The 14,590-nt window shown below is 55.0% G+C and overlaps 1 protein-coding gene across 1 annotated transcript in view; it reads right to left on the minus strand.

The window, feature by feature from the left end:
• Positions 1 to 13,008, minus strand: part of HS6ST1 (heparan sulfate 6-O-sulfotransferase 1) — a 37,795-nt gene extending 24,787 nt beyond the window's left edge. Inside the window, exon 1 of the mRNA XM_087819949.1 lies at positions 12,470 to 13,008. Within this exon, the coding sequence (XP_087676075.1) occupies positions 12,470 to 12,990 (521 nt within the window). The 5' untranslated portion in view covers positions 12,991 to 13,008. The remainder of the gene's footprint in view (positions 1 to 12,469) is intronic.
• Positions 13,009 to 14,590: the final 1,582 nt, after the last annotated feature.

The raw sequence follows: 14,590 nt of genomic DNA on the forward strand, positions 1-14,590 counted from the left end.
AACAGGCTGATGGGGATAGCAAGGTGCAGAAGGTCACACAGTCTGATGCAGGCTCTAGAAGGTTCTCACATCCAACAGTGATGCGTACTTTATGGAGCATACATCTGCAGTAAGAGCGTAAAACACAGTGGCGATGGTTAGGGGGGGAGGGAGGCCACATGGCCCTCCTCCGTGCCCTGTGCTGAGCTCAGAGCCTGCCGTGGGTGGAAGCACTGGTGACAGAGATCAGGGCAATCACCAAGTGAAACCACGAATCTGCCCCTCACACCCGTCGACAGTTGTGGATGCGTGACCACAGCCCAGGCCGAAGGCAGACAGGAGTTAAGGAAGGGGAAGAATCAGGACATCCCTAGGTTTCTGCAAGACCTTGGGACTCAGCCAGGCAGCCCTCCCTGTGCATGGCCAGAGTTGCCCGCATAGTCACCTCTTCTTCCCCCCCCGAGCTCCTCCTGGTTGGGTCTTGAGAATTCTCATAGAGACAGGTGGGCAAGTTGCTGCCGGAACAGGACAAAGACACTGGGACTGGCTTGTACATTCCCACAGGCCACGATTATAGTGCCCCGTTCATCTGGGCTGCCAGCCAGGTGCTGGGGGCTTTCTGGAGACCTGGGGAGCAAACACGGCAAAGCCCTTTTGTTGAGTGGGCACGGACAGCAAGGTACAGAGTAGCCCTAACCCCACAGCTGGGTGAGCAGGAGACCCCAGAGCTGAAGCATGGCATGTCCCAGGTTATCATGCTGGAAGGCCAGTGATGGTGGTAAATGATGCACGTAACGGGGCCCTAGCTGCCTGGACTTCAGGTGCTATATGGGAAGTGACTTGCAGGCCCTCGGGCTGACCAATTCAGAGTGGGGTCAGGAGTCAAACTCCTAGCTGGCTCTGAAAGGCCCTTTGCTCCCCAGAGAGGGAATGTGCAGCCTCTTGTAAAATAGGGTCATCAGCACCAGGCACAATTTCAAGTACCTACCTGTGAGGCAGGTGCTATCAGTATGCCCATCTTACAGATGGGAAACCAAGGCACATAAGTCACAGAGCTTGTGAGTGGCAGAACTGGGATGCTCTAAGCCTGGGTCCCCATCGTTGCTCTGCTGACCAACTTCCCCCACAGTCATGGGTTTCCGGGCTCTCAGGAAGGGCCTTGCTCTCCCAGCTGTTGTGGGCTGTTTTACCCCAGCTGGCTTCCTTGCTGTCACGCTGACCCAGACTATCTTTGTCCTTACTTATTGTGGAGGGCGGACAGAAGTTCCAGGAGCTGACTGTGTCCACTCTGAGTCCCACAACTGGCTGCACTGCATTACATGCAGCCTCAGGGAGGGGATGCCGAGAAACCAGAAAGCCACCCACCTAGGCTTCCTGTGCACAAGGTAGGTAAGGAAAAGGAGCACAGCTAGGTGTAGAGCTGGGTCAGGGATGTAGGACTGGTCTGACTCAAGAGCTGATGTTCAAATGTCAACCCTGGGGCATCAGGCCACTGTGACAGGTGGTCTCCCGAGACACCAGGGTCAGCAGCTCCTGCTGTGACCAGTGGGGATGGGTCCCCACAGACACTGACCCCCAATTCTACAGGTTTATAAACAGTTAATTCCAGAGGTTTAATCTCTCTAGTTATCATCATCCCGGACAATTACTGATTTGCTGATTCCCGTTGGGCCAATTAATGTTCCTCATGTAAACAAACTGGGCAGCTGGGCTGCACACATCCGGCCCTCAGACAGTCTGCATTCAGACATCAGAGCCACCACCTTTCACTGAGGGCACATGCACCAGGCCCCACCCCTGCTACCACGGCTAGGCTCGCCTCCTGAAGTGCTGTGGGAAGCCTCTGACGACCAGATTTGCAGGCAAGGCCCTAGGCACCAGTCCTGGGCGGCAAGGCCTGTGCTCCACCCGACTGCAGAATTCTAAGGGGTTGCAGTGGCCACGGTTCCAAGACATGGACACAAGCTTGGGCTAGAGGGGTGATGAGGTCACAGGTTCCTCTATAGAACCAAATGACAAACTCTACATCCCTGTCTTAGAGATGAGGACTGAAGCTCAGAGAGATGGTCTCCATTTGCCCATGAGACCTCTGACTCCAGACACAGGTAAGAGAGGCTGCCCTGGGGGCTCCTCTCTCCCCTTCCAGTTCCCAGCTAGGCTGGCTGAGGCGGAGAGTGGCTGCCTGGACTGCCCCGAAAGAACTCTGGGGCTGAGTCCCCACATTTTTCAGCAGCGCTCCCCTGGAGCCTCAGAGCCCTGTCTACACAGAGAAGGCTCAAGACCCTGAAGTGGTTTGTGAAACTCAGGGCACGTCAGTCCCCACAGGCAGCCCTTGGAAAGCTGGGGCCCTAGACCCAGGGTGCCTGGCTGAGCGAACACACACACCAATAGCTGGGTGGGCATGGGGCGTCCAAACAGTCCAGCAGCCCTGGAGCTGCCTCAAGAGGTGCAACCAGGCAGTGCTGCAGGGCAAGGCCACCAGCAGGCCAGGGAAGGCTGCACACCCTCAAACTGGCCAGGTGCAGCCGATGGCAGTGGGAGAGAAAGGCTGCCCAGCCAGGGTTCTGTTCTTCCATCAAGGAAAACAGGCAACAGGCCTAAGCCAAGGTTGGGGTAGGATGTGTGTGGGCTCCAGCAGCTGAACAGCCTCCTCCCTTTGCCTGCTCAGCAGACCCTGATGTCATCTAACAGTGTCCACTGCAGGCCAGGCAGTCTGGAATCAGCATTTTAACTCTCCTGTCTCTGGATATGTGCATCCCACTATTCCAAAATAAGAGGCCCTGTAAGCTGGGGACTTGGGGCAATGTCACACCAGAAGGGGGCATTGTTAGGCCACAAGTCCCATAGCCAGAAACTGACAGGCCTGCATTCAGGGGCAGACTGGACACTAATATCTGGGCCTCTGCCTGCCCCTCCGGGAGAGCCCTTCTCTACTCACACTGTCCCCACTGCCCTCTCTTGCTCTCATTTGTCCCTGTGATCGGCTGTGTGTCAGAGGATGTGTCTAACAACCTACCAATGGTTCCAGAGTACCACTTCCTATGTATACTTCTATTCATCCTGCAAAACCCTGTACGGAGGGAGCTTCTACAACCCCCGCGGATGCTACAGGTCATACCTTCTGCTATCACCACTTGCAGGCTGGTCTAATTTCGTGGCTGGGGCAGCATCTCATCCCCTGTGGGCCCAGCGAAGCTTGATACTTTTTTCTGAATAACCACCCCCACCCCCAACAACCCAAAGAAAGAAAAACACAGACAGACAGCAAAAACTTAATCAGAAGAGAAAGTACCAACTGAATTCTAGAAGAGGCAAGGACAAGAGTCTTGAAAGACAAAAACCTTCTTACAAATATGTCTTCTCACCTGTGAGTGCTGGCAAGTGAGGTCAAGGTAAGGGTCTGAAGGAAAAGGAGAGCAGGGCTGCCAATGGGAAGCATCCATGTGGTTTTAAGTAATCGCTAAGGAGAAATGTTCAGAAAATATGCTGTCAGGAGAGGGCCAAGCCCCAGCCCCTTTTGTGTGCTCTCCAGACCAGGTGAATCACATTCTGCCTGAATTACACAACAGTTCCCAGGGAGAAGGGAGCACCGCCCTCTCCTAGCACCACAGAGAGGGTTTAGGCTGCCAGCAGTGCTGACGCCATCAGCAAACCTCACCCTGGTACCTTGCCAGAGCCCAGAGGATGTGGCCTGATTAGGGTCTTGCTGCTACTCCAGTGAAGGCTGCCAGATGTTTTCCAGTAAACTGAAGAACAGTCTGCCTGTGAAGTTTCCTATGTCTGCCCAGGATCTTGGAAGTCCACATGTGGTAAGTCTGGCTGGTCTGCCCCAATGGCTGGCTACCATTCTCACCCACCAACAGTCTCTCCCAGCAGCACCTGAATACTGACTGGGCACGCAGGCTTCAGGACAGACCAATATCTGGCTGCCAGCTCTTGGCTCTCTAGGCTGAGGGACTCTGCAAGTTCCCCAACTTTCCTGGGCCCTGACTGATTTTTGTGTGGAAAATGGGGACAATCATCACACACCTGCCTTGTAGGGGTGGGGGACCAAATGAGAAAACCCACTCCATGTACAGTACCTACTGAGTGTGCAGGGGACAAGAGTCATCCTCCCACTGCAATATTCAGTCCCAAAGAGGGTGCTGTTGAGACAGGCCCTCAAATACCATAGGCGACAACATTACAGGTGCAGACTTGCTGAAAAGTAATTTAACATTTACATGGAGAGCATTTTAACATTCAAACCATTCAACTCAGAAATTCCACTCCTAGGAATTTCCAGAGGAAATTGGAGCTATGCAAAAGATTACACACAAGGATGTCCACCGCTACAGGAGACAGAGGTGGCATCTGCGTCAACAGGGACAACCAAGGATGGACACCGAGGGTCTTCACAGTGCTATGCTTTTAATGACATGGAACAACATGTAAGGAGAAATTATTTGATGGTTTCAATTATAGAAAACAAGTGCATGAAAATGATAACTTTTCTCTTACACTTTACTCCCAATTATTTATCATAATCATTACTTTATAACAACAAAAAATGTTGTGAAAGATTCAGGGCCCCCTTAAGGACAACAAATGCCCCCACCAACTGCCTGCCACTCCGCAAGTGTAGCCACCATACCTCTCAGGCCTTCCACCAAGAAAGAAACCCTACTGATGGGCTTCACTGGCACCTGGGTCCCAGGGCTGGGAGCTGTGCCGACAAGAAAAGGCTTTGGCCCAGGAGCAGACAGAGCCAAAGGCCAGAGCCAGGGCCACACACACACGTGGCCCAGGCTTCAAAGTAAAGTGCCCACGGGGACAGAAGTCCTATCTTGCAGGTTCTACAGAGCTTTAGGACAACACGAGTTCCAGAGAATGATCTCACAAGCCAAAGCGCCATTTAAAATCACCGTCGGTAAGCCATTTGAAAGTCTGCTTAAAAAGAAGAGGCATTTTCCTTTTTAAATGAAAATCAAATTCTGAGTATTTTGACCTCAGATTCTTTGTCTCAACCCAAGTCCTCTCTAGGTGATTCAGGCCATGGTGATACCCCACCCAGGTCCTTTAGGTGGCAGGGCCCTGTTCACTGGTCCCAGTCCTGTGCTCTGGGTGACATCCTGCCCCGCTGTAGGCAAATGCAGGGTTGGTCCCTTGATAGCACAGATGAAAGTGATGGTGACGGCAAGGTGGGCTGTAGGAAAAGTCTCAGAACTACTCCAATCTCGCCTGCCCAACCAGGCCGGCCCCTGAGGGGCCCCGAGGTTCTCTGGGACTGGCACTGCACTCAGGGCCAACCTCTCAAACCTGACTTGTCTGGGTAAAGTCAGCTGAGCCCAGATCCTAAAGAGGCTGTGGGCCCTGGAGGAGAATATTCTTGTTGGTGCCAACATGTGGGCAGCACCCACTTGGCATTCGGCCAGTGCCAACATTCTATAAACATGACAGGATGCAGAGCAGCCAAGGGCACCTAAGGCAACAGAGCTGCCAGGGAAGGCTTCCTGGAGAAAGAGGCAGCAGAGCTGAGGCTGCAGGGAGAGGTGTAGCCTGCAGAGCAGTGGGAGGGGATAAGGGCAAGCTGGGCAGAGGGCACCACGGGCATATATCTGGAAACAGAGAGGACTTCAGGATGGTGGAGGCAGGGCGCGTGACCAGTGATGAGGCTGCAGAATCAAGAGGGCACACTCTACTGACGCTAGAGCTTCTTGGCTCTGTGCCTCCTGCAAGGAAGCACAGTGTCAGCAGGGCAACATCACAGATGCTGGGAGCCATAGAGGGGGCCCTGCCGCAGACAGGACGTGGCTGAACCCAGGATCCCATGAAGGCAGCCCAGAAGCCACATTCAGGTTCCAAATGCCCTTGTTGGTTCCAAATGAAGCCTACATGACTTCAGAGACATTTCCAGGCATGCAGGCAAGACCCTAACAGTGTCTTCTGTCCCATTCAGGCAGATGGAAAGAGGAAGGAGGGTTCTGGTCCTTAGGAGCACCACTCCAACCCTACAAAGTGACACAAGAGTGTGGGGTGCGGAGACACTCTAACCAAAGTAGCTCTTGGCACACTCACAGCCACCTGCCTGTGGCCCATGGGCAGCCACACCTCTCCAAGTCCAGTCCTTCCTAAGGGGCCTTACAAGCACTCCTGGCTGATGCTAGCAAGTGCTCAGCCCCTCTGATGGACACAGGACAAACAAGGGCCCTGCCAATGCTTCACTCACACACCTGCTATTCTCTTCCAAGTCAGGAAGCACTGAGAGCTGCCAGAAATTCTCAAGCATATTCCAGGAAGGCGCTGAAAACCTGTCCATCTTCATTTCTCACCTCAACACAGGCCCAGCTGAGAACAACCCAGGCTGACCCATGAGAGGCAACTGTGAACACACTCATTTCCTGCCCAAGGCCCACCTCTCATAGGACTCAAAAAACCGAAGACACTGGCACCAGGAGCTGGGAGATGCTTGGCAGAGAGGTTTTAGAAGTGCCCCTCATGACAGAAAGGAATTTTTTCAAGTCCTGCAATGTACCTGGCCCTGAGAGGAGGGAGAAAGGGTCCTCACCCTGGGCCCAGACCCTAAAGGGCCCCGTCAGGACAGCTCTTGGAGTCAGGGTCAACCCTCCTTAGAGACCAGATGGGAGTTGCTCCAACACCCACAGGCAGGGTGGGGCCTGGCCCTACTGGAAGAAGGGTGAAGGTGACATCTGAGATTCATAAAACCAGGCATCACCAACCCGAGGCACCCCACAGAGGACAGGCCTGGCCTCCATCCTGAAGAGGTGCTGGGTGTCTGCAAAAACGGAAGAATTGTAAACTGACAACAAAACAAAGAGGCAGCCAACCAGGTGGGAGATGATACATATTTGCAAACAGTAGCTCCGACAAAGGTTTAATTTCCAATATATATAAAGAACTCATAAAACTCAACACCAAACAAACAACCCAATCAAAAAGGGGGCAGAGGATGTGAACAGACACCTCTCTGAAGAAGACACATGAACAGCCAATAGATATATGAGAAGATGTTTGACCTCACTAGCCATTAGGGAAATGCACATCAAAACTACAATGAGATACCACCTAACACCTGTTAGAGTGGCTGTCATCAACAAGATGAACAATAACAAGTGTTGGAGAGGGTGTGGAGAAAAGGGAACCCTCACTCACTGCTGGTGGGAATGTAGACTGATACAACCACTATGGAAAGCAGTCTGGTGATTCCTCAAAAAAATTAATAGAGCTACCATATGACCCAGCAATCCCTCTCCTGGTTATATACCCCAAAACATGAAAACATGCATTCGCAAAGATATGTGCACCCCCCCTATGTTCACTGCAGCATTATTCACAGTGGCCAAGACACGGAAGCCACCAAAGTGTCCTGCAATAGAAGACTGGACAAAGAAGATGTGGGACATGCACACAGTGGACACTACTCAGCCATAAGAAAGGATGCAATACTGCCATTTGCAACAACGTGGATGGACCTTGAGAATATTATGCTAGCTGAAATGTCAGTCAGAGAAAGGTAAGAGCCATATGATTTCACTCATATGTGGGATATAAAGCTGAAACTCTTGGACACACACAGCAGTGTGGTGGTGGCCAGAAGGCAGGGGGTGAAGGAGGTCTTAATATGTGGTGACAGGAGAAGATATGACTTTGAGTGGTGGGCAGACAGAGCAATAATCAGATCTTATAACTGAAACTCACACCTGAAACCTCTATGTTCATATTGTTCATTGTCACCCCAATAAATTTAATAATTAAAAAAACACAAAAAAGAAAAAAATAGAGTTGCACCCGATCTCCACAGACCAGGGGAGCGCTTGGTAGGTAAGCCTCAGTGCAGGTGGGCTTGTAAACACACAAAGCCAAGACTAGCTTGGCCTCTGGAGAAGCTCATTAAAAAAACACTCCATTAAGAAACAAAAGATGGCAGCGTAGGTAACAGCAGTACCCGCTGCCTCCCACAACCACATCAAAATTAGAACTAAAATACAGAACCACCATCATTTAGAACCTCCTAAAATCTAGCTGAACTGAAGAAGCATCCAGACTGGTAGGAGGGACGGAGATGCGGGAAGAATCTAGGTGGAATCATGGAGACAGAGCCATAGGCCCACACCCAGGTGCAGTAGTTTAAAACCAGGAGGGATATCTCCCTGGTGGTATCCCCGGAGGAGTGAGAGGTCCTGGCCCCACAATGGGCCCCTCCCAGCCAGCGTCCACACAACTTTGGACTGTGAAAACCAGTGGGATTGTGGCTGAGTGAAATGGAGGCTGGAGTCCCAGGCAGTTCCTCTTAAAGGGCCCACACATGGACTCACTCAGACTCACTCCTTCTGAGCTCTAGCACTGGGCAGCACTGGGCAGCAGCTTGAAAGGATCCTGGGACATTCGGGGTGGATCTAATTTGCTTGAAATCAGGGTGAGAGCTGGAGGGGCAGCTTTCTCACAGACAGAAGAGCTGGCATTGCTCCTTTGATGAGCCCTCCCCCCACAGAGCTGGGAGGCAGGCATCTTATCTGAATCTCCAGCAACCTGATTCAGACCTTTCACCCCACCCTGGTGACTACAGGAGATCCCGCCCCTCCCTTCTTGCAAGTTCATCCAGGCCATTTCCAGCAGCTTTTCTATGCAAATAGCCCCTCTAGCCTCAAGCTTAGGACTTTCCTAAAATCTCTCAAGCAAGCAGCAGCTGGCCTCAGCATGCCCCATGCGGCTTGATAAGTGGCCCCAGGCCTGGCCACTAGCAGCAGCCTGCATTGGTTCATAGCTTAGCCTCCCCTGGACACCTCCAAGCCCAGCACAAGTAGCAGCCATCTACAGTTTGCTGTGTAGCTCATACTGCGTGGCCCTGGGCAAGTTACGGGCAGGGGAAGACTTTGCATCTCCCAAGAGGACCCACAGACAGTGCACTTGGTGGACAGCTTCGACCACAGTGGATTACAACCCTACCACATCCATGAGTGACACATTCAAGGGGCGCTCTTGGTGAACACCAAAGCTCCACTGAAGTAAATCCTGCTCCACAGGGGGATCTCTAGCACAGCACCTCTTTGGCTATAGTTGCATCTGGTCCTCACAGCCAACTGGCCTGGGACCAATTCCTCCCAGTGACACCAACAGCAACCAAGGCTCAACTACAACAGGACAGTGCACACAGCCCACACAGGGGAGCACCTAGAAGGCCCAGCTCAGGTGACTGAGGAGGCTGAGCCACTGGACCCTACAGGACACCTACTACACAAAGCCACTCTACAAATTCCAGGAGACATAGCAGCTCTACCTAATACATAGAAACAAACACCTAGAAATAGCCAAAATGTGGAGGCAAAGAAACATGTCACAAAGGAAAGAACAGAAGAAATCTCCAGAAAAAGAACTAAATGAAATGGAGCCAAGCAAGCTAACAGACAGTTCAAAACAATGGTTATAAGGATGCTCAAGGATCTTAGTAAGACTATTAAGGAAACTAGTGAGATCATCAATGACATAATAAAGTACCTATCAGAAATGAAGGCTACATGAACTGAAAGAAGGAATAATTTACAGGGAATCAACAGCAGACAACGCTGAGAATCAAATCAGCAATTTGGAACATGAGGAAACAAAAAACACCCAACCAGAAGAGCTAAAAGAAAAAAGAATCCAGAAATACGAAGATAGTGTAGGGAGTCTCCGGGACAACTTTAAGCAGCCCAACATTCGCATTACTGGGGTGCCAGAAGGAGAGCAAGAAATTGAAAACCTATTTGAAAAAATGACAGAAAACTTCCCTTACCCGGGGAAAGAAACAGACTTACGAGTCCAAAAGCACAGAGAGTCCCAAACAAGAGGAACCCAGGGAGGCCCACAGCAAGACACATCATAATTAAAATGTCAAGTTAAAGACAAAGAGAGAATCTTAAAAGCAGCAAGAGAAAAGCAGTTAGTTACCTACAAGGGAGCACCCATATGACTGTCAGCTGATTTCTCAACAGAAACTTTGCAGGCCAGAAGGGAGTGGCAAGAATATTCAAAGTGATGAAAAACAAGAACCTATAACCACGATTACTCTACCCAGCAAAGCTATCATTTAGAATTGAAGGTCAGATAAAGAGCTTCACAGAGAAGAAAAAGATAAAGGAGTTCATCACCAACCAGACCAGCACTACAGGAAATGTTGAAGGGTCTTCTTTAAGAGGAAGCTAATGAACAAAAAATCTGACAAACTAAATAGATCCAGAGATACTGAAGCATGCAACAGATGATCGTATTTCAGAGAAAAGAGGGAGGGTGGGTGGAGGGTGGGAAGAGATTAACCAAAGAAGTGATATGCACATATGCACAACCCATGGACACAGACAATAATGGGGTGAAGGCCTGGGGAGGGGGTAAGAGGGAGGTGGAGGGGGTCAATGGGGGGGGGGGAAATGGGACACCTGTAATACTTTCAACAAGAAAGATAAATCAAGAAAAAAAAAATTTATTTAGTGCCTGGAACACAAATAAAAGGAGGGAAGGAGAACAAAGGCAAAACTCTGTCACCTGGCTCCCATAGTGGACAACAGAGCAAGGACCTTCAGAACACCCCGGAAGCGCCTGCTGCTGAGCTCAGCAACTTTCAGGCTGACTAGGCAATGCTTCTGGCACATATTTTCCATTCTTGCTACACCCCCCCACCCCCCGGGGTAGGGCATTAGGGCTCCCCTGGTGCAGCACAGGGGAAGGTTGGGGTGGGGGAGTGTCCAATTAGCTCCACCTGATCCTCCCACCTCTGTCTATGAGGAAGCCGGACCTCCTCATCTGATGGGCAAACTCCAGAACAAAAAGGCGGGGGGATCTTCACCCTGGTGCCCCAAAGGGAAAATCAACCTCACCAGGTGGGGCTATAGGAACAATGTCCTGGTTGCAAACTAGGGCCAAGGCAGTGTCTATTGGGCCAGCTTGAGTCAGGCCTAGTGGCAGCCTCCAGAGCAGATTCTGCACAAGCTCCCTAAAAGGGCTCTCTTGAGCTAATTCCCTCTGGCAGACAGGATGGTGTCTGTTCCTATTCCATCCCCTACAGGCAGGGAGGTGCCTACCTAGGCCTATCTGAGTTGGGCAGTGCCCAGTTCCAGGGGTCTACAGCCCTGGTGGGCAGGTGGCTGCAAGCCCCCAGGCCAAGTTCAGTGTAGGACAGTAAGGCTGAATCATTGGGGGATGGGGGTGGAGGAGTGGGTATTATGCCAAGAAAGTGCATCTGTGAAGAGTAGGCCAAGTGTGGGCAGGAAGCTTCAGGGGTCTGTAAACACTGTGGCTTTTGGAGACTGGGGCTATTACCTCTCTGGCTGAGAGTTGCTTTTTTGTGGGGGTGGGGTGCAACACACAGCCAAGGAAAAGTGGGAAGATACTCCCCCCCCAACTCTAGGGCCCCATATTCCTGACAGTCTGGGAAAGACCACAGGAAAAGTACTGAAGGGCTGAACAAGGAGAGCAATGCACGGATACTGCTCAGCTCTGGACTGGTCAGATGTCCAACTTTCATGCCCCAAACTCACCAAACTGCACCTTCCTGACACAGAGGACTGACAAACAAGACTACACCAGCCACACAGTTCCCCACCCCAGCCAGTCTGGGATGCAGTCATAAGGCAAATATGGAAGGTAAACTAGAAGCAGGCAAAGACTTCACTCCTGGCCTTTCCCAGCCCAGGCATCCCGGGGAGAAGGCCCCACAGAGCACCAACACCAACAGGAGGAAAAGAATCCCAACTTTAACCACCTCAAACCCAGCACTGCCCTGGGTTTCTGGCTACAAAGTGCCTCCCAGGAGAGTTGCCCCCCACGCAGATCAGCCCCCTGTGCCACCAAACTCCACAGAAATGGAGGGCCCCCAGGAAAGGTGTCTGGCTGCACCTGCCCAGACCAGCTCAGGCTGCCCCCCCCCCCCCCGGGGAGCTGGCCTTTGTTCCTCTTTCAGAGCAAGCTGGTTCTGGCCCAATTCAGAAAGCAAGCAGCAATATCTCCTCCCAGCCCCCAGCCCAGGTCACACTTGGGCCTTTGTTCTACTTGCACACACAAGCAGGACAAGCCTGCCCAGCCCCTCCAGGCAGGATGGCGGTCCCACAGGTGCAGGGGGAGAGGCACTCCACTGCCTACTTCTGCTTTGGGTAAGACCGGCTTATGAGAGCCGCGCAGCAAAGCGCACACACCGGGCGCGCTATACAGGCCCAGGAACCCACTTTCCTGCTCCGACGACTCGAGGCCAGCCTGGGCTTATGACGGGCCAGCCCCATTTTACACGGCCCGCGACGAGCCCGGGAAGCCCAGGCGCTGCGCTGCCAGGTGGGAGATGGGGAAAATGAAGGGACTGGAGCAGGAGGGGGAGGGAGGTAGCCGGCTGGGGGCCTCGGGCGCCCAGCGGGAGGCGGTCCGGCGGGGCCGTGGCAGCGGGGGCTCCCAGAGGGCGGGCCGGGCACCCCGGGCACGGCTGGGGGCCGCAGCCGCGCACCGGCCGAGCGCGGGGCGGGCGCCTCACCTGGGCGTGCGCAGCGCGGCGGGGTCGCGGCGGTCCAGCACGCCGGGCACGCAGTTGGTGAGCTCCGTCCAGTCGGCGTGCAGCCCGCAGCTCCAGCCGGTGGAGAAGCGGGAGAAGAGCCAGGTCTCGCGCCGGTTGGGCCGGTAGCAGGTGCACTTCTTCTGGCCGGGCCGGCAGTCGCAGGGCACCTCGAGGCGCACGTTCTGCACGAGGTGGCGGCCGAAGGTGGTGCCGCCCGTCTTCTGGATGTGCAGGAAGACGATCACGTCGTCGCCCTTCATGTCGAAGCGCAGCGAGCGCTCCAGCTCGCGCGCCGGGAAGTAGTACTTCTTCTCGTAGTGCGGGTCGGGCGTGGGGAAGAGGTCCAGGTCGTCGGGCGGCGCGCGGCCGGGCGCGCCCCGGCCCAGCCCCGGGCCCGCGTACTGGTAGAGGATGAGCATGAAGCACGCCGAGCCCGCCACCACCAGCACGAACCTGCTGGCGCGCTCAACCATGGTCCTGCCGCCGGCGCGCCGCCGCATGTGTCACCATCGCCGGCGGCCGGGCGCGGGCTGCGGGGGGGCGGGCGCGGCTCCCTCCTCCGCCCGCGCTGCGGCCCGGCCTGGCTACTCGGCGCCCGGGCCGCCCGCGGAGGCTCGCGCCTCGGCCCTGCGCGGCGCCATGACTGTGCTCCGCCCGCGCCGGCTCCGCAGGCTCCCGCACCGCCCCCGCGCTCGGCTTCCGCTGGGCTCCCGCCGGGCCGCGCGCGCTCCCCGGGCCGCAGGCCGCCGCGCCGCCCGCGCCGAGAGGACTGCGCAGCCCCGCGCCGCCGCGTCCCGCCGCCCGGCCCCGGCCCCGCCCCGCGGCCCCGCCCCGCGCCTCTTGCCGTCGCCGCCCGCGCCGGGCCTCAGCCCCGCCCCCGGGCTCGCGGGCGGGGCGCGCGGTGGAGCGGGACCCGCCGGCCTCCCGAGGCCTCCCCGGGGCGCGCGGTGGAGCAGGACCGCCGGCCTCCCCTGGCCTCCCCGGGGCGCGCGGTGGAGCAGGACCCGCCGGCCTCCCGAGGCCTCCCCGGGGCGCGCGGTGGAGCGGGACCGCCGGCCTCCCGAGGCCTCCCCGGGGCGCGCCGCCGGGACGGGCTCCCGCGGGGCGGCGCCCTCCCAGCCCGGGTCCCGCCGCGGGGGACCGCGACCGCGCGCCTAGTGCTGCGAGGCTCCCAGCGCCCGAGGCCGGCCGCGCGGGGAGGGGCCCTGAGCCCGAGCCCCTCCCGGGGGGGGGCCGGTGTCCGCAGAGGCCCCTGGGCCGCTGTACGCAGTTCGTCCCGTGCACTCTGCATTTTTTCCTCCATTATTATTATAACCCCAATGAAAAAGTTGTAAAAAGTTGAGCCAATATTTAAAAATTGCAAGAGCCCACAAAACAATTCCAGCGGGGCCCTGCGCAGGGCTTCTCCTCAGGTGCCTCCCGCTGGCCACGAGTGGGCCGGGCCTACACAGCGGCGGGGGCGGCACCCACGAGGCGGGGGCTGGGCGTGAGATGACCCGGTGGAATCCCATCGCGGGTCAGCCTCATGGTCCTAGTGTTTTGACTCAGGCCAGAGTGGCCTCTAGGAGGAAGCCCAGCTGCCAGGCCCGGGTTCAAATGCCCACACCATCCCTGCCGAAGGGGTCCTTGGTTTCCTTCTGCTGGGGCTCCTGAAAGCATGGGGGGAGGGTTTGGGAGGGTTTATTGTGTCAATTATAGCTCAATAAAACTGTTAAAATACCTTAAATCACACCACAAAGTCCTGGAAGCAAACCCAGAGAACTGGAAAAATCACCCCCGACACCCCAAAACCCATTACACTGGGAGCATTTGACTGCCAAAGGGGCTGAAGGATGCAGTGTCCTAACCGATTCAGAATGACCTAGAGCTGCTGGGGGTGGGGGTGAAGAGTCCTGTGTGATGTAGGGTCCCAAAGCCCCAGTCCATCTTCAGCTGCTTTAAAATTGCCCCTGCCCCAGGGAAGCCTGGATCAGCCTGATCAGACTTCCTTTTAATGATTTCTTCTTGCCAGGAGTGGGGCTGGCACAGGCGGGCTGGCAACAGGTGTGCTAGGAGATGCTCGCCTCCACCTGCAGTCACTTGACCCCTCTTTAGGCTGAG

Source organism: Miniopterus natalensis, chromosome 8, assembly GCF_054644295.1.
Source record: "Miniopterus natalensis isolate mMinNat1 chromosome 8, mMinNat1.hap1, whole genome shotgun sequence".
Classification (NCBI taxonomy): domain Eukaryota; kingdom Metazoa; phylum Chordata; class Mammalia; order Chiroptera; family Miniopteridae; genus Miniopterus; species Miniopterus natalensis.